Source organism: Lagopus leucura, unplaced genomic scaffold (genome assembly GCF_019238085.1).
Source record: "Lagopus leucura isolate 7727_CA_CO unplaced genomic scaffold, USGS_WTPT01 Super-Scaffold_100009, whole genome shotgun sequence".
In the NCBI taxonomy this organism is placed as follows: Eukaryota; Metazoa; Chordata; class Aves; order Galliformes; family Phasianidae; genus Lagopus; species Lagopus leucura.
Genome location: NW_024962266.1, coordinates 19,478,969 through 19,501,209, shown reverse-complemented (window position 1 = coordinate 19,501,209; position 22,241 = coordinate 19,478,969). Strand labels below are relative to the sequence as shown.

General features: G+C 42.2%; 1 protein-coding gene across 4 annotated transcripts in view; it reads right to left on the bottom strand.

The window, feature by feature from the left end:
- The window catches only part of ST3GAL3 (ST3 beta-galactoside alpha-2,3-sialyltransferase 3), a 147,896-nt gene that overhangs the window by 51,278 nt on the left and 74,377 nt on the right, over positions 1–22,241 (bottom strand). For all 4 annotated transcript variants that reach the window (XM_042873568.1, XM_042873569.1, XM_042873570.1 and 1 more), the window contains 2 exons: positions 10,812–10,906; positions 110–173 (listed from right to left, as the gene is read on the bottom strand). In XM_042873568.1, the coding sequence (XP_042729502.1) occupies positions 110–173; positions 10,812–10,906 (159 nt within the window). The remainder of the gene's footprint in view (positions 1–109; positions 174–10,811; positions 10,907–22,241) is intronic.

Here is a 22,241-nt window from a genome sequence, read left to right as displayed (position 1 = left end):
TTCCAGCTCCTGATCCACCTCCAAAGCACAGCCAATCTCTGGCAAAGTTTATTTAGGACATGGAAAACAACTGCTTCAATGGCTACTACTCTAAAAGGTCTCATCTTACCTGTCAAGAGCTGGAGTTAGACGGTAATCTTTGGTTGCTGACAGGATGGCTTTGATCAAATTATCTAGGGAGAAAGAAGAAGGCATTAGGAAGAAGTTCTCAGTTCTAACAGAAATGAAAAACAAAGTGATGTAAAGCATCTGAAGCAGTTACTCGGAGGAAACAAGGTTCATATCAGGAACAACAGCTTTTACTTGCGTGTACCTATTTTCTCTGAACAATGATCTTCACAAACTGTCTGTGAAGACATGATGGGCCAAGTTTTGATGTAATGCACGAGTGACTTGCACAGAGAGAGTGCCAGGAAACAGACACACTCCAGTTTAAGGCAGTGGTTTCACACCCACTTCCCTGGAATTGCAGTTCCACAAACACTTCAGCCATGCAAAGCCAACGCCACTGTCAATGCTTGCTTTCATTCAAGCTTTTACACAGCTGAGCAGTGCACTGAATGAAGGGCCAGCAAATAGATATAGTATTTCTCTCAAATATAATTATTTTCAAGTCAGGGATTTCATACGTTGGGTATAGGTTCTATGTGTCTGGCAGCCATCAGTAAATTCTCTTCTATGAGTTCACAGTCCTCCTGAATTCATAGGGACCCATTCATTTTCTGATTTTGAATCTGGCTTCTCTTACCTTCAATTACACTGGAAAAGGCTGTGAACAATCAGTCCCCTTCCACTTTCCCTAAGAAACTACAAATTTCTCTCATATCCTCCCCCTACCGGTCAATTGGTTCAAAAGTGCTTAGGAAACAACTAGACAAAAGGAGTAAATAAGTCTAATTTCTTGAAAGATTAAAAATGACAAAGTACCATTGAAAAGACTGACATCAAGTGATTGTTTACAGTGAACATAAACGATTATTTTCCAGATAGACACTACTTATGGCATTTGGCACAGTTTGGGCATCTCTTTTAAGCAAGGACTTCTGTTCTTATGTACTAGTTACACTCTATTAGTCTGCAGAAACTGCAGGACAAGAGTGTAGGACAAACACGTAAGACTGAGGCAGCCAATGTGCCAAACAACTTGGAGCCTGACAAGAAACTGGTGAGACACAAGACAGACATAAAAAGGTGAAGAACAGAAAACCACAGACAGTTCCTCTCAATTTAGTGAATTTCTGACACGGCATTACTGACAGCCCCTGCCAACTGCTGCAAGCTGGGAGCCAGGGTTACTTTCAGAAGAAGGCAATATTCAGGAGTAGAATAAGGAAAGAAAAATCTGTAGGGTAAAAGTCACTTCCTTTGCTAACAGGAACAGTTTTTGTTTTCCTGCATTTGAAGATTTCTTTCTGACGTTGACAACAAACTCCCTCTCCAACAGGAATGCTATTTCCCAAAGTCTTCTGCAACAGCAGTAGGTTGTCACGACCTCCAATGGCACGGCGCCACAGCCCTCTCCTTGGCCTGTCTCTTGCACTGACTCTTACTACATGGTATACATTACAGTGGTTATTTTCCCACACTCTCAGAAAAAAAGAGATCAAAAGATCCCAAGTCAAGGCTGCAACCTCCCATCTACCAAGCTTTTTTCCTGCCAGGTTTGGTCTACCATCCCAAAGGTTAACACTCTGCATTTCTCAGAGGCCATCCTTTGTATCAAGAGCCACTAATGTGGTTTTTCTCATCTTGCCAACTTATTAGAAATGCCTTCATAGCAAATGTTCAGTAATTAAATATGACTACTTTAGGACTGGATATGGCAGCATCTGGAATGGGGATGTTCGCCATTCCCATCGCCCAGTGAGAAAAGACGAACAAACTAAACAAAATAGGACATTCAGATAAATAGCTAAGATAAAAATAGCTAAATGCGAGATACTTCCTCAGCAAACCCCACAGTCTAACAACAAATGGCATCCAAAGAGTTTTGGACGATGCACAAATCACAAGTGTTATCATTCAAAACTGCTGTCTGAAACTCAAAACAAGGTACTTCACTGCTGAGCGTTGGCTTGTGGCAGCCATGAAGGCTGCCCAGATGCCCTCAGTGCCAGCAAGGCACGGATGCAGACACGGTGCCGGCGTATCTTCTCTTCTGGTTGGCACCCAAGAGGAATGGAACACTGGTAGGTGTACGAGGTGTATGAGTGCACCAAGGAGGAGCCAGGAGGGGCCTGAGTATACATGTTGTCAGTACTACAAAAGATAAAAGATAAAAATTCTTCCTGTTACAAGCAACAGGTATGCGTGCACTCACCTCCTGCTTCCAGGGCCAAGGTACACAGCCAGCTGAGGTGTAACAGAATTCATTAGCTCAGACACATCCCCATTCAGGCAAGTCTCACTCTCTGAGAGACATTTCCCATCTGGAAACATTTCAGCTACTTCTGTCTGGTGCAGAACCCCAGCCAGCCCAGCAGACATGTCTCAGCAGCACAAGCCTGGAGAAGCAAAACTGGGGGGCATAGTGAAGAGATCAGAGGGGCTCAGAGAAGGGCCAGCTCTGACCCAGCAGAACTCACAGCTGCCTCACTAAACACAACAGCAGTATCACTACACACATACTGTTCTTTCTATTCCTTCTGTGCAATTCAAGGCAGACACTGCCAATACTAAACCTTTCCTCCAGCCTGTAGGAAAACAATGATAATAGAACCATAGGATCGTTTGAATTGGAAGGGACCTCTAAGGGTCATCTAGTCCCATTCCCCCACAGTGAACAGAGACATCTGCAGCTCCATCAGGTGCTCAGAGCCCCATCCAGCCTGACTTTCAGTGCACCCAGGGACAGGGCAGCCAGCACCTCTCTGGGCAACCTGTTACAATGCCTCACCAACCTCACTGTAAAAACTTTCTTCCTTACATATAATCTAAATCTCTTCTTTTAGTTTGAAACTATTTCCCCTTGTCCCTTCACAGCAGATCCTCCTAAAGACTTTGTCCCCTTCTTTCTTACAGCTCTCCTTTAGATACTGACAGGCTGATCTCAGGTCTCCCTGAAGCCTTCTTCAGGCTGAACAGCCTCAACTACTTCACCCTGTCCTCGTCAGGTATGTGTTCCATTCCTTGAATCATTATTGTGGCATTTCTAGTTAAAAGGGCAATGGCAGCATAGCCATCCTTAGTGCTACAAATGTTAGCCTTCCTGGAAGCAAAATGCATCTCAGCGTGGCTTCTCTCAGGATCAAAATCCCATATACAAGAACAAGCTAGATATTACAAGTGACATGGGCACGAATGCTTCAATTATTAGTATTTGTGTGATTTTTCCTATAAACATGGCTTTTAAGCCCATTTTTTTTTTTTTGTATAGAAAGAGAAGTTAAAATAACACAAGCCATCCTCAGCTCTACATAGCAGCCTGCAAAGTGCGTTTCTTCCTCCTGCCCTGAGAAGCAGAGTGCGCTGCTTGGCAAGAAGAAATAAGGAGAACAAGGTACAAAAGAAGGGTTTCCCAGCTATCTTCCTGGGGCTCCCACCAGCACCAAGCCAGGTAAGAATCATTTTGTGTTCCTTCCAAATGAGTCAGTGGGGCATTGCTGTGTCCTTGCAGCTCCTTGGAAGGTACGCACAGTCACCAAAGCCTCCACTTTCTCCCAGTATTAAATAATGAACACATCACTGGGGCACGCAATCTGTGACAGTTTTCCACAGCTAAAGTTTCTGTTTATTATACTTCTTCTCTTGTCATGGAGAATTTAGGTTACTGGGGACTGAGGGAGGTTATTTAACCCATTTGTCTATCAACCACTGTGCACGCACTTTTACTATACAAACAGAGCCATAGGACTCTGCACATTTTCCTCCCATCTACAGGAGGAGTTGACCACATTTATCTAAGAATCCTGAGTTATCATGACATATTCTATCAGCTTTTCTGTATAACAGCATAAGATTCAAAAGCAATTCAGGACTGCACGGTTTCTCTGAACTAAAGTACATCTTGACTTCAGGTTGACCCTGAAATTTTCAGACATTTGGAAAAACTAAAAGTAAATAGTTAGAAATTAGGCGGGCAGTGACCACACAGTGAGAGCCAGCCTAAGTCTGAATTCTATCATTTTTATCTGTTATTTATGTGGAAGAGTGGAAACCTTCACTGTAAATGTCAACAACACTTAGCACTGTTGTTTCTAATGCATAAGCCTCCTGCTAGTATCATTTAAAAAACCTGAGACCTTTCACTCCACAGAGTTTACTGTGGCCATCTCACAGGGCCTACTTTCTGCCTGCCCTAAAAGCAAGGACGCTGGACTGCTCTCAAATGGCCAAAAGAAGGGGCTGTAATGTTTCATAATTACCATGCCAGACACCTTCCTGTAAAATCAGCAAGTCTCCATACCCTTATTGCCACCAATAAGAACCCGAAGGGCATGGATTAGGGTCACGGAACAGCACGGATGGGAGATGGAGGAATGCTTTACAGAAGGATTTGCCATCCTGGCACCCATCATGAGGCCACAGACTCGGGTCCCACCACATACTCCGTCCCAGGAACACCCCATCCAGAACACGATTTGTATTTTAGAGAATCTGGGAACACCACAGGAATCAAAGAGAGTGAAATTCCTTGCAGCCATTCGTTCTATTGATCGGCTAACTTTGTGATGTCTGTGCAAGAGAAAGCAGCAAAGGCTCCAGAACTTCGAAGCACATTGCTAACACGTGAACTGGCTCTTCAACACAGTTAGCTACAAACTGCAGGAATCTGTTCCTCAGATGAGCTTTTGTATGTAAACACAAGGCAGTGTTTTCTTAAGGTTATAGCTGTGCCAGATTTAGGTGGTTTGCTTGACATGGACCTTAACAATAGAACTTAAAACCACCCCTGCTTCCAATATCACAATACTTCCATTGATGATTTTTAATCATAGTAGAAGACACGTATTTAGTGTTGTATGGATACAAAATACAAAACAAAAGACAGAAAAAAAGCCTCCCTAACAATTTTAGGAAATCCTGGCATGTGGTAAATGTAAGCTCCAGAAAGCCCTTAAGGTCTTTTTTTATAACAAGATATAAATAAAATACATAACATTTGGACTCTTGATTTACATCGTAGTTTTAGAGCCTTCAGGGATTTTTTTTTTTCCAAGCTTTTCTTCACAACCAAAAGTTTGTTTTTTTCAGAGTACAAGCTTAGTTCCCAACATAATCCCACGGCTCGGAAAGTTGGAACATTAATTTAAAGAACAATTATGCCAGAAAATGGGCAACATTTTGCAATAGCCGCGCGTTAACCATTTTGAGCCATATTCAACTCTGACGTCTGGGTAGCAAGAACGTCTGCACAAACAGCCTCTAATCCATACCAAATGAAAGTGAACCTTGAAGGATTCATTAAGTGCTATCAAAAAGATACGAGGAAAAACAGAGATAGGTGTAAAAGTGGACTGTTCTTCCTTTCATTGCTGCACTGTTGATGCCACTTCTCAGGTGGACAAGCAACATCTTCAAGGCCAAAAACCTCCACAACAACTACTACAGCAATTTCTAATTTTCCCAAGCCTTGCAGAAGCATTACAATACAGCACTTAAAACAACCAGAGAGCACCTGCTCTTCCCTCTAAGAGGTAAAAGACAGAGATAACGTCCACTTCTCAACTGTACTTCAATACTGCTGAGAAGAACTTTACTTTGGAATCACCCAATTAACTGCAAACGTGGGGCTCAAGAACCCCCTCAAGCACCTTTTGCTCGTCAGTGGTTTGGAGAAGAGCTATTCCCTAAGCACATTCAACAACAAAGTACCCATTTTTTAATTGAAATAAGGGAGTTCACCAGAGGGTTATACTTTCCTCAAGAGACCTCAAGAGTGAAGGTTGATTTAAGCTCAAAACCCTCAGGATTTCTTCTCTTTGCAGGCTTTATTCGGTAACAAAAAGATGGCCCTCTACCTCTTCTGAAACTTGAACGTTCCTCCCGTCCCCACAACATCCCGTTTAATTTCTTGAGGCTACATAATCAGCTAGATTCCCTGGGGAAGCAGCAACATTTTTACAGATACATTCTCATGTGATAATGGCAACGATTACCAATATTGGCCAAGTGTAAAATTCTAGTGGGAAACAGTTCAGAATTCTGCTTCAATCAAACTCAAGAAGAAAACGCTGTGTTAATACTACTCAGAACAGAATTAACAGCTATGCATGCCTGTGCTTCTTGCTTAGTAGTTAAGAACACATGGAAAATAAGAAAATGCTCACTGCAGGAAAACCATACATTCAACAGAGCGTAGGTAAGAAAATCAAGAGAAAGTTGGAGAATTAGAGCAGAAGACAGACATCTCACTATCAGGTGGATCCAGCCAAAAAGTAGGAAAGGCATCTGCATGCAGTACTTCAGCTTCTGCAAAGAGCCGGAAGGGCAGGTTGGGAAAGACCGATTTTCCAGATAGCTTTAGTTTGGGCCAGTTGTAAATTTCAGTCATGATGACCAAGCGAATATGTTTGCTCAAAGATAAAACACAGCTCACGCCAAGAAGGTTGAAGTGGAAGCCTCGTGATATGAAGAGTTAATCACATGACATCCCTCCCTCTCCATAGGAGAGAAAAAAGAAACAACAACAAAAAAAAAAAAACTCAAAAGAAAATAATAATATTTCTTTCCCTGATAAAATTTCGATATGCCATCTTTGCACACTCAAAAACATTTTCACTGACGATGAATGACCTCTTCCTCGAGAGACTAATGAAAGCACTGGTAAGCAGCACTGAACCATGGTTCTTCCCAGCAGCATTCACACAAAGGAAAACATTCAAATAAAACCAAGCATGAGAACAATTAATCCTTGCACAATATATCTACTAGTTTTGGTGCTCTAGTAAATGTCCCTCCTGTATCAGATGAAAATATGAAGTCCACTGGCCTGTGCTGCATATTACAGTCAGTAAATCCGTAGCACTTCAAATACGTTCTTAATATTCTCATACTCCAGTGGGGAAGAAACAGCTTCCTGGATTGCTGGTGAAAGCAAATTCTGAGCTGGTAACACGACAGCCGCTCCCTAAGAAATAAACATCACCTTCAAAACCAAACCAATGCAGGGCCAGCAAAGCTGCCTCTGCTTAAAACAATCTAGCAGGAACAAAGGTAGAAGACCTATAATTACTGCTATGCAACGACACCATTACTGACTGAAGGCACGAAGGAGATATTGCACATCTCATGTTTGCTTAGTTTTTTAGTGTATGCTATGCCATATGTTTTCACTTAAGTTTAAAAAGCCCTGCAGCAACTCCCATCCTCATTACACAGAGATGATGCCAGATACTAGCTACTCTTTCTTATGAAAGCCCTTTATATTCCTTCAGCCACATGTACTGAGAAATTCTATTAATAGTCAGGTATTTCTCCAGCCTTGTTTGTTGCCCTTCTCCAAATAACTCTTTCCTTTTGCTTTAGCTACAGAGGTAAATTTGGGGAGGAGGCCCTCTGGGATAAATAAGCTCACTAACACTATAAACAATTTTCCATTGCTTATTCATTGACAAACTTAACCCTGAAAACCGTGCACTTGCCAGAGGAACTCTGCAACCATATGGACAGCCCGTGCGTATTCATACCTCCGTCAAAACCTTCCATGGAACTCATTTAACAGCTTGAGATTGTTGCAGTCTCCTTGTTCTTCAGAGGAAAAAAAAAAAAAAAAAGCTGGAAGAACAGGCCTGGGGAGTGCTGGGAAAGAATCATTCCAAAAAAGCAGATGAGAGCCTTGCACATGGTGGAATGCGGGAGGCACTCCAACATTGCAGCCAGTTCTGAAACAATAGCCTGGGACACAGGAGGGTGCTTGGGGTTTGAGCTGTCCTCCAGGGGACATCTTACCATCCAGCTTTTAGAGTTCCAACTTCTTGTTACAGTTTGATCTTCTCAGCAGCTCTTAAAGCTGAGTAATTTCATGGCGTCTTTGAAGGATAGCCTTTATTTGGGTTGAATACATGCTAACCAACAAACAAGCAGCAGCACAGCGTCCCACAAGCATCTCCTATCAAACTCTAGTCAGCAGAGCCCTTGTGTTCACCACCAGGACAGAAAACACCCTCCTCTAATTCCTAATCCATTCAAAGGTTCAGAAGCTCACACAGGTGGGTGACCTTCCTGGGTAGGAAGACAAAATACATCCGCTCTCTTTTTTGGAGAAAGGGCAAGGACTTAACCTGGCTGTACAATGAGATCAACTGCTTTTGCGGCTCTTTTATTAATAGAAATGCAACCAAGAAGTCACAGAGGCACATCCTATTGTTAGTTCTGCCAAGTCACACAGCAGGAGAGTACAAAGCCCAACATGGCACTGGTAGGCTGAGTAATAAAGTAAGTGCAGTCGAATGTGACAGTGGGCTGTTTAACAAAGCAATCATTCTTTGTCATTTAGAAAACCCTGATTTAGATTCCGAAGAACAGCTTCACACATTCATAGCCAGCTGCAGAAGTCACAACTGTGTGAAATCCAGAGGCATCGTTTCACTAAAGGTCAAACAGATACCTGTAGAGATCGTTTGGGGTTAAAAACTACAAGCAAATACATCACACTTTTTCAAAAAATATGACACATTTGCACACAGAGAGAGCAAGAGTTCCCAAAATGGGCTACAGACATCTGTGATGAATGAAATGATGCCTTAAATCTGCTGTATTGGCTCCCAGACTGGGACAAGTTCTCAGCTCTGCTTCTGTCCCAAGTAGCTGGGGACTGCGATCAGGTAAGCATTAAGGCCTTAATCTTGGGTGAACAGAGGGATTGGAGTCAACAAGAACTCTATGTCTATTTAAGACAAATGCTTTTCTTGGAGAGAGTGAAATCTAGATCATAAAAACCCTTTGCACACACTAATAGCCAAATCAGATAATGGCCAAAGGACTAAAGGTGAATTCTTCCCTGACAAATGTCAAATGTTAAGCTTTCTAAGTTCTACCGTATGCTTTTTATCAGCTTGAGATGGAAAAATCATCTTTGCAATCGGATTCTTTCTGAAGAAAATGAAGATCCCTAAAGAACTGTCAAAATGATCTGCATGCTGCCTTCTTGATATGACCGCCTTTACAGAGCAGTAGTCCCACCCTTAAAATTCCTGACCTTTCTCTACTCTTTTGCATGTGATTTATCCAGATGTGTGACTCCAAATTAGTGCAGCTCAGTAAACAATGCTCATCAAAAGCTGCTTTCCCATAAAATCCGCAAGTTAGAATAGTTCTTTCTTGGACCAGTTAATACCAAGTAATGGATAGAAAAGGACTTTTTATTTTCCAGAGACAAAGCAAAGAAAAACGCTGCTATGAGTTTGAAGACCTTTTATGTAAAAGCCCAAAGAACAGAAAGAAACTTTAATAAAAGAGAACAGAACATGTTATCTCTGAAGCTGCTCAGAGTCTCTCAGTTTCATAACTCTGGTACTTCCAAGCCTCTACAGAGAAGTTTCTCTAAGTTTCTTGGAATATGCAGCATTACTGAAAGTGAGCTCATCCTCTAAGTGCATTTCACACAGAAAGCTTTTGCGCTTGGACTCGACCACAGTCACTTGAAAACAATGGGGAACAGAATATTCACCAAAGTTCTCAGCAAAATCTTCCCGTTACCACACCAGCTACGATGGGGCTCTGTAAACACCAGCACCTTCCCCAGCTGATTCACATCGGTAATCCCAGCTGCTGGCGTCATACGTGCACCCAGCAAAACCCTGCCCCATCTGTTTCAACACAGCCATGGCCATCTACGCTTTCTCAGCCCCCCTGACCACACGTTTTCCCATGCACATCCCGCTCGGACTGTCTTCATCTCACACCAGCACGTGACTTATCTCCCCGCTGCCTGCCGAGGTTGTTTGGATATCAGCAGATCGCTCCGACTGAAAGCCCTAATGAGGTGCTGATCCCATTATCCCATCACTCAGCTGAGCCGGGAGGCGTCCCCTGGGACCGGCCAGAAAAGACTGATGCAAGAATTCCAAGTGATGTGTAACATGAAAGGGCGCCTTTCGCATCGCTAGGACTCGCAGCCTGTCAGCACAGCCATTAGAAATCCCGGGTTGCAGAAGTTTATAATTCAACCCTCCCACACACACAACTTGCTCCAGACTGAAACTTGGCACAAAATTCAATCCCAGGAGGGCATTAAAAAAAATAACCCATTCAACTGTTTCCGTCCCATGGCTTCAGCTCTCAGCCATTTAAATAATGGCAATTTCTTATTTCTCTCTTTAACTGAGGAAATCCAATATAAAACACCAGATTTACATAACATTGCAGTGGTGATACAAGCTGGCAACAAATCCAGGATGAGGGCTGCCAGAGCCATTCCGTCATCCCCTTTTGGTGAATTTCTCCATTTGGATCCAGTTTAACGGAATGATTTTTATTAAGTCTGGCTGACATCGTGTGTAATCTGCAAATCCCACCTCCACGTTGGTCAGGCAGTGTGCCCTAGCCTTGTGCACCTCGTGTGCCCATTAGAAGGGGGCGAGCCCTCCTGCAGTCAGCGCTGCCAGGGTTATTTCTCGAGGCCTCTGCTGCAGTCTGCTGGCTCTCCCACAGCACACCTGAGATGCAGCCCCTGCTGCCATATTTCAGCTGCAGGACGGGACGTATCGCACATTGCTACCAAGGTATCCGAATAGATTTCTCCTATTTGTTACACAAGCACACAAGTGGCAACAACTATAAAATAAAGATGCAACCAAACGTTTCAAGAAGAAAGCAAAGCATCTGCAGAACCACATTCTTGATTCAGCAGCTGTGTAGATCTCTCCTACCTTGTCCTTTAATTCCAAAGGGGGGTACAAAGTCCCTGATATGAGCCCATCTTCTGAAGGAATCATCTAAGAACATTGGTGCCGGCTTTGAGAACCTGAGGAAATAAAAAAAAGAGAGAAATTAGCTTCTTATTTAGGGAAGTCCAATTTCTGCAGGGAGCTGGAGAGAATTCAGACCTAAGAGCTTACTCTACAGTCTCACCAGCAGTATCACAACACCACATTTTACTGTTAACCAAAGGTGCCTGTGAATCTGTTAATGAAGACACCAAAAAACCTCTAGTCCCAAGCTTGACAATCACTTCAATTCAACAATTTAGAAGAACATGCTGAACGTCCACGCTATTGTTTGCTGCTAATTTAGCTACAATAAGTTGTAAATTGCAACCAGAGTTTATGTGGTTTTGCTTCAAGCCCTGTAGGCATGAGCCAACTTATGTGCTGTCTATGCCAGCGTGTGAAAGCGTGTGAGGAAGGGGCTCAGAGCTCCTTTACATTGTTCATTATACATACTGCTAGCACTGCAGGTGTGCATGCTCAGGGAAGACCTGCATAGTTTCAAAGCAGGAGCTAGCTGCTCCAATGGCTGCTTCTGCCTCATTCATATGCAGGTACACAGCAGCTCTCATCACAAAGGAATAAAGGAAGCGAAGCAGGAGACCATGAAGTAGTACTTGGTTTATAGAGGACAGAAATTCAGTACAGATGTAGGTGTTTTCTTCTGCATTCATTATCATATAAACGATTCAAGAGACATCCTTGCCAAACCAAACTTGTGATCTATCCAAAATCACTTAGAAAGAGAGAACTAGTTCTTCTTAACCATGTCATTACGGAAATACAATTAGCCTAATTACACCCTCAACAAAAAAAACAGCAGCTACTAAAAATTTGTCCCTTCTAGAAACAAAACAATTAGCACTTTGCCAAAGAAGCTACAAGAATACTGTCTTCCATTCCAGACCACTTCTGAGTGTATTGAGATCAGTGCTAATGCTATAATAATTGGTGTTAATAACTGTTAAAAATCTGTTCAGTCAGTCATACAAGAACAGCAGTGGGGATGTTCTGGATCAGGATCAGACTGTGAAATGAAGATGGGAATGTACTGTGCCTTGGGAGTCAGAAAGTTCATTACACATCAAGTGCAAAGTACAGATATCTGACGAAGATGGAACTTGACTAACCTAGATCTCACTGGCAGGTGGGATGGAAGCAGGGTTTACCGCTGCTCCTTCGGGCTGTTTGAGCACTCAGCATACAAATCCATGCTACTGCAATCCCTTAACTTCTTGCACCTGAACCATCTGATTTAAGATAAACTCATTTACACTACGCTGCTGTCATGCATGCAGAAACAACATCAGATAGCGGCACAGTGAGGAAATGTTGGAATGAAGATAAACTGCAAAATACAGCCCAACCTGAGCCAATGAGAGGTTGCGGAAATCTCTGGGAATGTGGGAGTGTTTAACTAAAGAACAGAAGACTGCAACTCACCCCCGTGCACTGCTTCGCAGTCATGCAGTCTTTAGTTAGATAACCTATAGCCATAAATGCAGGATGCACAGATTACCTGGCTGATCTAAAAACAAGGAGTGTTTCTCCAGAGCCCAAATGAGAGCCAAGGAAATGAAAGGATTGGTATAATTTTATCTGGGAAACAGTAGGGAAGATGCGTTAGATACATCACGGCTTCTGAATGCCTCAAGGAAAAAGAAGAAAAACAACAACACTCCACAGCCCTACTCAAAACAAAGCAAAACAACAACAACAAGAACGAACAGGATACAATAATACCCTGACAACACTCTAAGAACTTCAATAACATGACAAATTAGTTTGTTGTTTGTACTGCTGATTCTTCAAGCTCTGATGCACCGAAATGTAAGTATTGTGTAACACTATTGAGTCTCCCAGGAGTTCTCTCTGCCTTCTGGCAACATCAACAGGAAGACTTCTTGCAGGACTCTCATGCAGGCTCTCAAGGCTTAGAACCCGGATGGCCGCAGGACAGATGTCACAGCTTTCCCTTTAGAGCTTACAGCAGAATGGTGCTCTGGAATGGTCCCCGTGTTCCCCAAGCAGCAGCCTCAGCACAGAGCCATGGCAGCGCTTGTGGGGCACCACCAGTGTTGGGCTGACTTTCTCAGGTCATCAAATGGCTCTGGTTTTGTGGTGCCTAAACAGGAGGGTGAAGCACCCACTGCCCATCTTACTGCATTTGCTGCAAGTGAAAAGGAAGTTTTCTAGCAAGTGCTGCAATAGCCTTAGGCCACCTACTGTTATCTGGTAGTACGTAACACTATTTTACTCAGAGCCAGGGAAACTGGCTTTTAATTCACATTTCTGCTTCATTTAAGGTCACTGGGGAACAGGTTTGGGAAAAATATTATTGCCGTGTGGGGAAAAAAATAGAGCAATTAAAGGTTATCTAGCTGCCATAAATTCTGAAGGTAATCCCATTCTGGAAATATTAAGAGATCATGAATGCCATAAGCACATGATCTATGAAAAGCACTTTGCAACCCCAATAAATCAGAGCAGGCCAGCAGCGATGTCCGTCAGTGACAGGGAAATGCTGTCTGCCAAAGCTCTCCTGGAGCATGGCTGCCCTATCTCGGCTCTGAAGTGTGTCTGGTATACTCTAGGACCCTTCAAGAAATATCAGAATATGCCTCAAACAGTCCATGGGAATGCTCTCAGCACCTAAAATACATTCCAAGGAATGTGTGGGAGTTTGTCAAACAGAAAAACGAAATGCCTTTGAACGATTCTAAATTTTGTATTTACTGAGCATCTTACATGTGGGATTCAGCTTTTCTCCTAAGTCATGGAACCACAGAGGTTGGAAAAGGCCCTCAAGATAACCAAATCCAACCCCAGCCCACCATGCCCACTGACCACATCCCTCAGTGCCACATCTCCACGTTCCATGAACACCTCCAGGGACGGTGACCCCAACACATCCCTGGCAGCTGTGCCACTGCATCACCACTCCTTAGGAGAAGGAATTGTTCCTTATATCCAACCTCAAGTCATCCACCACGGCTATCCAAAAGGCAGGTCACATTCACAGCGTCAGAATCGAAAGAGGTTTGTGCTCCATGGGAAGACAGCATGTGAAGCAACAGCTTCTATTTTTCACATTCAAATATTAAGTACTTCGCTTTTATTCCACCTTAAATTCCCAAACTGACACAATGCTATTTTGTATCACAGCAGCCACCAAAGGGTGAGGAATTTGAGTGTTTATGGCACAAAGCTACAACCTTTGTGATTTGGGAGGCAAACACAAGTATCTCAAAATCTGTAGTCTGAATGGCATACCCCAGCAAAGGATGCCCCAATAGACAAAAATAGCCATTGAATAATTGCTGATACTTAATCTCAGGTACAATCCTTTACCAATCACTAGCTGCTGTTTTCAAGGCAATTCAATACGTAAGTGTGTAGAAAGGAATAAGCTCAACCAAAGTGAAAGCAAAATAAATAGAACAGCTAATTGTCTTTTGCTATAATACAGAGGAAGGAAGACATGGCCAAGTCCCTGAAAGAGCCAGGGGAAGGACGGCACCACATATCTAGGAATCAGATAGTGAGAAAAGACAGCTGGGCACCCACTAAGCTCCATTGTGAGTTTATCTCCCAACTGCTTCCCTACTTGGAGTTCAGCTGTTCCATTTTTTGTTTCTTTTTTAATTAGGGAGAATCAGAAGAGGAAACTGCAAGATGAAAGAAAATCCAACTGCATTAGAACGTAGAGTTGTATATAACTGCACATTACATTCTTGAAAGGACATGGAAAGCCTCCAACGTGAGGTGTGTGTTTTGTTTCGTTTTAAAAAAAAAACACCAAAAAATGACTGATGTGTTCTGGCAAGACTTCCATGCTCTCTTTTGTTTGCTTATGCTGAAAAGCATCCACGGTTAGACAGAAGGAACAAAATCTACCAACTTTATTAATAAAATGGCTGAAATACAAACCAAAGCACTCCAGCAGTCGGTAATTAGCACTGAGAGATTTATAAGAGCACAGGGAGAAAGTCTAAACTAACCTTTTCCTTTCTCCCTAGTAAGGCCTAGATGTACGCTCTCTCTCCTGCCTCCCTTCTCTAGGAAGCAGCCTGGTTTGACAGCACAGCGAACAAGAAGGCTTGTGATGTCCTGCTTTCACATTTCTTATTGACAGTAATCCTTTGTCAGAAATCCAAGCAGCTCAGAGATTCCTGAAGCAGTTGAAAAATTTAAGAAATCGCACTAATAAGGATTAAACCCATCCCACAACCTACATACTTCTTTTCCTAAATCAGCAAATAAATGAGTCAAAAATGGATGGCTGCAAGGAAGAAATCTTTGACAATAGAGATCGGGAAAAAAATTAAGTTGATCTTAAACTGTAGAAAAGGACTAAAATAAATTAGACAACTTATTACTGAAGAACAGCCACCATGGGTCAGTATCACCTATCATGGTCATTTGAAACCCCCCTTTCTTTTTTTTTTTCCTATTGCAGCAGTAAAGCCTGTTAAGCACTCCACTATATTCAGGATCAAAAAGCATCAGCTTCAGAGCCATTTCCAGTTCTGGGCCTCATGCAAAAAGCCATGAACAAACTGGAAACAGGCTGTAGGAGAGCTATGAAAAAGATCTAAGGTCTAGAAAACATGATCACCGAAGAAAATTAGAAAGAAGTGAATTTATTTAGTCTGGTGAATAGAAATTGAAAGAGGACATGATAAGCCCTTAAATATTGCAAGGCTGCTGCAAAAGAGAAAGGTTGTATCTCCTTATCTCTGATAAATAGAAGTAGGAGCCCAGTAGAAGTAGGAGCTTAAAATGCTTTAAAGGAAATAAACATTAGAAAAACGTTTCTTATGCTTGGGATTATCACGTATTGAGATCTATTACCTGGATACGTTACAGAACCTGAATCAACCACATTCGTTTCGTATTGTATTGTTCTGTTTGCATCTATTAAGAATGAATGAGTCATAGCTGTGCCCACTTTTAAGTGGGAAAATTAAATAGATGACCTTTTGAAGCACTGCACTAGTCTACTTCCTCCAAAAGCACTTTCACACTGTGCGATGTTGCTAGGAGGTGTCAGAGTACCTAAGCCACAGTCTGCTGCAGTGGGGCATCAAGAGCTACCCGTCAGACTCCTTGGGACTCTCAAGTATTTACCTTTATATACAGCAATCAAATTTCAGTACAAACACAGGTTTAGATAAGCAGCACATGGATTTTGCAAGCCTGCTGCCTGCCAAGACTGCCTTCTGTTTGTACCCAGTACCTTTGTGATAAACAGGAAGACACATAAAGTTTAACCTTTCTGCAGTCATTTAATATCTTGTGCTTACGCACCACCAGGACACAAAATCAAAGACTGATTTAATATCGTCTGTCTCCCCTGTCTCCTCCCTATGTTATAACATGGATGAAGTCTAAGACTGTGCCCTGGTGAGCTCACCTAGAGCGTCTCTTTATAATGACAACAATGATGTATGAGACTGTCAAGTTTTGAGATAAACCATAAATGTTAAAAGCCCCAAGAAATCAGTTTGCCTAGTCCAACCAATTCCTCAGACTGTGCGCACAAAAATAACAAGATGCTTCATTTAAAGGTTCACTTCCTTTTGGAAAAGAAAAAAAAGCTGTACAACTCAAACACAAGGCAGAAACTTTGTCCTGACCTGCCTCGTGGCACAGCACATAAGACAATGTGGAAAACCTGTCATTGTTCACAGAACCCTCTAATACCAAGGCACAATTAGGTAAGGGGTGAAAAGCTGGCTTCAAGACAGCGTAGAATAATGTTAGTTTAAAAACCAGTCTTCTAGCAACATAGTTTGTTTTTCACGACTTACTGTCAAAGACGCAAGATTGAATTACAGCTGGTTTTTCCTACCAAAAGCCAGGTGGGGTGCTTGTGGCCTCTGATGGAGAACCGAGCCAAATAGATGAGATTACATGGTATTTGGAAACATGATGAAGGTGAGCAAAAACAGACTGTAATTGCTGCTTGAGCTTTCAAAGTCCTCCATGCAAAGAAAAAAAAAAAGAAAAGAAGAAGAAGATGAGAAGGGAAGAAGAATGGATCCGGTTCTTCCTCCAACAAAAAGACTCCGCTCACATGGAAGATGCCAGCCAGCAACTCTATCAGTTGGCCAAAGTTCAGCACAATTATGGTCCAGCTCATGTTTCACCAGAACAGAAAGGAGATTGCTGTTTCTAATTAAAAAGAATGGCAGAGCAGTTGTCTTGGCTCACTGCTGCTGCGCAACATCGCTCTACCAAAAAGCAGGGAATCAGATCCTCGCGGTGAAGATCTAACGCACATACCAGAAGAGTGCAGGTGATGGCCACAGCTCACATCACTGACCTACTGTCCTTCATCATAGATGCCAATCACCTGATCAGTTAAAATGAGTGACTGCACTTTGATTTTATAAAACCACCTTTATCCTACCTGCAGACAAGAGCAAACCCATGGCCGCGCCACTGCCAGCAATCCTCTCCTACCCACCAGTCCTAGGGTAGAACACACCAAATTGCATTTCATTCTTCCAAAATCCTTTGGCTTTGTTTCTGGCTACCACGTTTCAGATGTAGATACCTGTCCTGATGTTATTCTGCAGTACCTGAATAATTTTTCAATCTGAAAGCACTGAAGGGCATAGAGAATTTTTTAGTGGCCTCCATGACGAGTAATAGTGCCATTACAGAAGGAAACTGGAATACCTAATTCTTCCACCTAGAACAGCCAAGCACAAAACAGATGTGACTGCTCTGCACACGTACAGCAGAGGGGATAAAGCAAAGAAGGAAAAGACGTAGGGATGCTAATGAAAAAAGAGGCATAAGAGACAACCATGACCAGATAACGATACAGCCAAACTGAAGACAAAAAGAAGGTCACTCATGTTTAAAATGGGCAAGCTCCAAAATAGCCTTGTGATGGAAGCTGAGGAAGACAGGCAAGTACAAAGCAGATTACTCATGTGAAGCTTCATGAATTTACAAAAAGAGTTGCATGTTTGGTGTCTGCACAGGCAGGAGACTAGACTTTGTAATTCATTTGGTTCCTGAATGCCAGGTAATCCTTCACATCTGGCACATTGCTCTTTTTCGGGTCAAAAATTTCCTTAGAGTAAAAATTTCCTGCATAAGTCATACTGGAGCAAAGATGTTGGTAGAATAAATGTCAATGTTTAAAGCACCATTCTTGAAACAGAAAGTTTGTTCAGAGAAAGAACAGTGTCACATTCTTCCAGAACGATCAATGCCCTTTAAGAACCTAGACAAAAAATCCCATTAAGATTATATGGAAAATATTAATTTGCTTCAGAGTACACAGCATGGCATTAGCAGAGGTGTTGTTGGCTCTTTGGACTTTGTTATAAATAATACAACATTCTGAAAAGTTTTACAGGACCCTGTTCCCTAGAAAAATCTCAACTTTCACATAAGTTAAAAAGTAATGATAAATTAGAAAGAAAAAAAAAAAAAAGGATTTTCCTAGCCAACTATAAGTTGGAAATGAGATTTTCATAGCTGGTAGAGGCTCTGAAACCTGAGGAAAAATACAAAATAATCATTATTTCCAAACTGCTTGCATTTTCTGTTCTGACTCATCATTACTGAATATTTGTAGGCTGCAGTTCTCATCGGTGCAAGTTCCAGCAGTGACCTCCACGTGGTACAGAGAAAGCATCCCCAATGAAAATGCACCCAAAGGAAAAAAAAAAAAAGAAAGCAAAACAATAACAGTGGAAGAAAGAGTCCACAGAAGCTATTCTGCCAACAGCAGCTTACAGCACAGACAGCCAGATGATAAAATGCAAAGAAACAAAGACAAGAATAAAGTAAATTGTTCCACTTCTTTGTATACAGTGTAAATTGACACTCAAAGACCATCATGCAGATAGCCCATTGTGATGCTGCTTAGAATTTTTATGTTTTTTGCCATTTCCCAAAAAGATTTGTTTTAGTCATCACAATCTGTGTCTGACACAAAAAAGCGGCACAGCAATGACAATCAAGTCTACAGTTTCACAGAGAGAACAGGAAGATAAGAACTAGAAACAAGAAAGACCTTAAAAGAGCTCTGCAGTGAACAACAAAAAGGGAATAAATCCACAGAATCACCAAGGTTGGAGAAGACCTCCAAGATCACCCAGTGCAATCATCCACTTAGTGCCAATATTCCCCACCAAACCATGTCCCTTAGCACAACTTCAAAACATTTCATGAGCATCTCCACAGATGGTGACTCAACCACCTCCCTGGGCAGCCCACTCCAGTGCCTGATGGCTCTTTTGGAGGAGGAATTTTTCCTAACATCCAACCTGAACTCACAGGAGAGGCTGGGCAAGCAATGATTTCTTAACTTCTTGAAACTATATAATGCTTTCCAGTTGAAATCATAATTCTGCACCTTTCAGAAGGTGGACATCCTAACTCAAAGAATGGAAATGTTCTCCATTGCGCAAACTCCTAACTTCTTGAACAATTTACCCTGGCATGCTCCTTCACGTACAAAGTTGTTCAAGAAGCCATGGTAAGATTCTCAAGGTTGCTTTCTAGTCAAAGAAGCGCCATTCAGCTGCTCGGAGAATAAACTTTTTTTCTTCTATGAAGTACCACACAGGGTAATACAGCTTTGGGTGACATTATCTGAGTACACAAAAAGAAACCAACACCCAGCTGATGTGTATCTGCACCATGACAGAATCAAAGAATTGTAGGGGTTGGAAGGGACCTCTGGAGATCACTAATATCAGAGTATGTATCACATATGGACACACATCTACAACAAAATTACAAAGCTACTGATGAGATCCATATCCTAACAGGAAAAATTCCATTTGTGTTTCTGTTCCTTCGCTGCACAATAGTCTTCATGTTGCACCGGAGAGTGGATTGGTGGCAGTCAGATGTTCCTATTTAAAGTTCAGACAGAGGCTTTTACTTCCTCTAACCTCCAAGAATTTTAGGATCCCACAGGCACTGATCAGAAGCCCAGACAAAAAAGACCAAAGCAACGCACCCCAGGTGCCAGTAGGTCCCTCTAACTGCACAGAATGATTGACATGGGAGATATGCCCCCTGCGCCCAGTTCCATGTCATTCTCTATCTCCACACCTTATTAATTCCAGCCCTTAGCCTGCGAGTTATCAGTACAGCAACATGCATTAAAATCTTCCAGATAACATCAGCGCTGTTTAATTTAAGCCTCCCTCCTTTGGTCCCATGGTTTTAAAAATAAACAAGAATTTTAACAAAACAAAGCTAAGATGCTGTGCTTGTAAAACCTCCTTCTCAGTGCTGCTTCCATAGATAAGGCTCAGGGACTGGGCACTAGAGAAAGCTTCTATCCAAGGGGCCACCTGACAAAAACAAAAAGCTTCACTGACTAAAGGAGTAAGTGGGTGCAGTTGATTCACTACTTAAAGCAGAAGGACTCTTTCCGTTTTCCTTATTACCACCTGAAGAACAGCACAGATCTCCTCGTTCCAGGAATGGAGCTTTTCAGTGAGATTCTTCATTCCAACAAGTTCCCACAGGAGAAGCCAGTAGTAAAAAAGGATGCTGCTGGTTTATGCATTTAAGATTTATGTAAGCCACCGAAATAAATACTAAATATTATTAGCTACTAAAGGAAATGGTTATGGTGAAGATGAGGGGATAAAAAAAAAAACAGACATGTTTTCTCTTTCAAAATTCTTGATAAAGAAAGCACTTTTTCTACAACTGTGGGAAAGAAAACAAGACATAATGGTGAAAGTTAAAGCTACACGTTTTGACTGCTATCAAAGGGTGATATGGCCCATGGACAAAATGCAGCTTGAGCGATCCCAGGTCCCGAAGCATGGAAATGCTTCACTCCTGAGCTGGCTGACACAACTCATGCCCCACCAACAGCATTCTAGGAGGGAAGAAATGGGAAAGCGGCACAAAGCACAGAGTGAGCACCACATCTCCAAGGATCCACCATGGAGTCACAAAGGGAGCAATGCACTCTCTGCCTGAGCCTGGAGTTCAACTTCTTCCCTGTATTTTGTTGGTGTCACCCATTTTGGGTTTACTTTCTCATTTTTTCTTTGCCTACCTGTGTTTGTACAGCCACACAGATGGGCCTCACAACCACTGCAGTATGCAGGGGCTTCACAAACCATTATTGACAATTTACATCTGTTGTAGAGAAGGTTTTTGTGTTTTTATTCCACTTCTTGAAAGTTTTAAAACCAACTCCATAAAGGTATTAAACTTTGCACTTCAGACATGTTGGAATTAGACACGTTCAGCATCACAGAGCAGGAAATCTTGCCCTTACGATGACAAATTGCAGCTATTTCCTTGTCCTCTAATCTTACTTCTAACAAAACTATCACCTTTGTAAGAAAAATTGGAAAAAAAGTCATGAAAACTCACAGCCTGAAAAGCAAAACTTTTGGAATGCGTTGGCAAAGAAGATGAAGAGCATTATATAAATAGCGAGTTATCTCAATCACCAGCTATTTCTAATGCCTTATCATCTTAAGTACTTTTACCCTCCAATAAATCAACAAATAGTAACTCACTCGTTGGAACTTACTGAAGTGCAACAGAAGAAATAACAAGAAGTAACAAGAAAGCTATGGTACAAGTTACCAAAAAATATTCCTTAAAAATAAGAATTTATTATCCAAAGTGTCATAAGATCCCAGAACACATTTTGACCGCTCTTCCCAATCCTCCCCAGAAGGCTACTGCTCTAAAACTCTATTAGCAGAACACAGTTTAAAAAACAAAGTCGAAGCATGCAAGCCCATCTAATTCAGGACACTCTTAATTTTCCCTGTCTAAACAGAAAAGCTGAAGGGCTGCTTCATCTGAGGAGCCTTTCATCTTGATGACAGGAGAAGAGCAGATTTTCATCAGCCAGCAAAGCAGCAGCATGGTGGGCCGAACGGAAAAGTTCCCACAAGTATTTATGGGCAAATGTTGAAGAAGACTGAAAACAGACAACCACAGCACAAGCAAACACGGCAGCATCGCCCTACATCATTCACCTCCACTCTGCTCACGCTCAGCCCTCCGGAGCTGCTCTGCTCCTTCCTATGAGCTGCTCTGCCTTTTCCTCAGTGCAGTTGGTGGTGATGCTCACAAGCACTCCAATGACAAAACCTGCAGAACCTCACGTCAACGCCATGTAAACATCGCTGCCTGACCTTAAGCATCCACATCATCAAAGTCTTTCAGGGACAGTCAGCACTTGGTCAAATTCAACAGAAACTGCACAGTTATGTGTCTTCTCACCAAATCGGGCCATTTGTGTTGACCTAATTACCTTCCAGTCATTACTTCCGAACACCCCAGTGCAGATTTTTTCTGCACAGACAGTCTGATAGGTGCTTTGCAGCACTGGCTTTCATCTTAGCCACA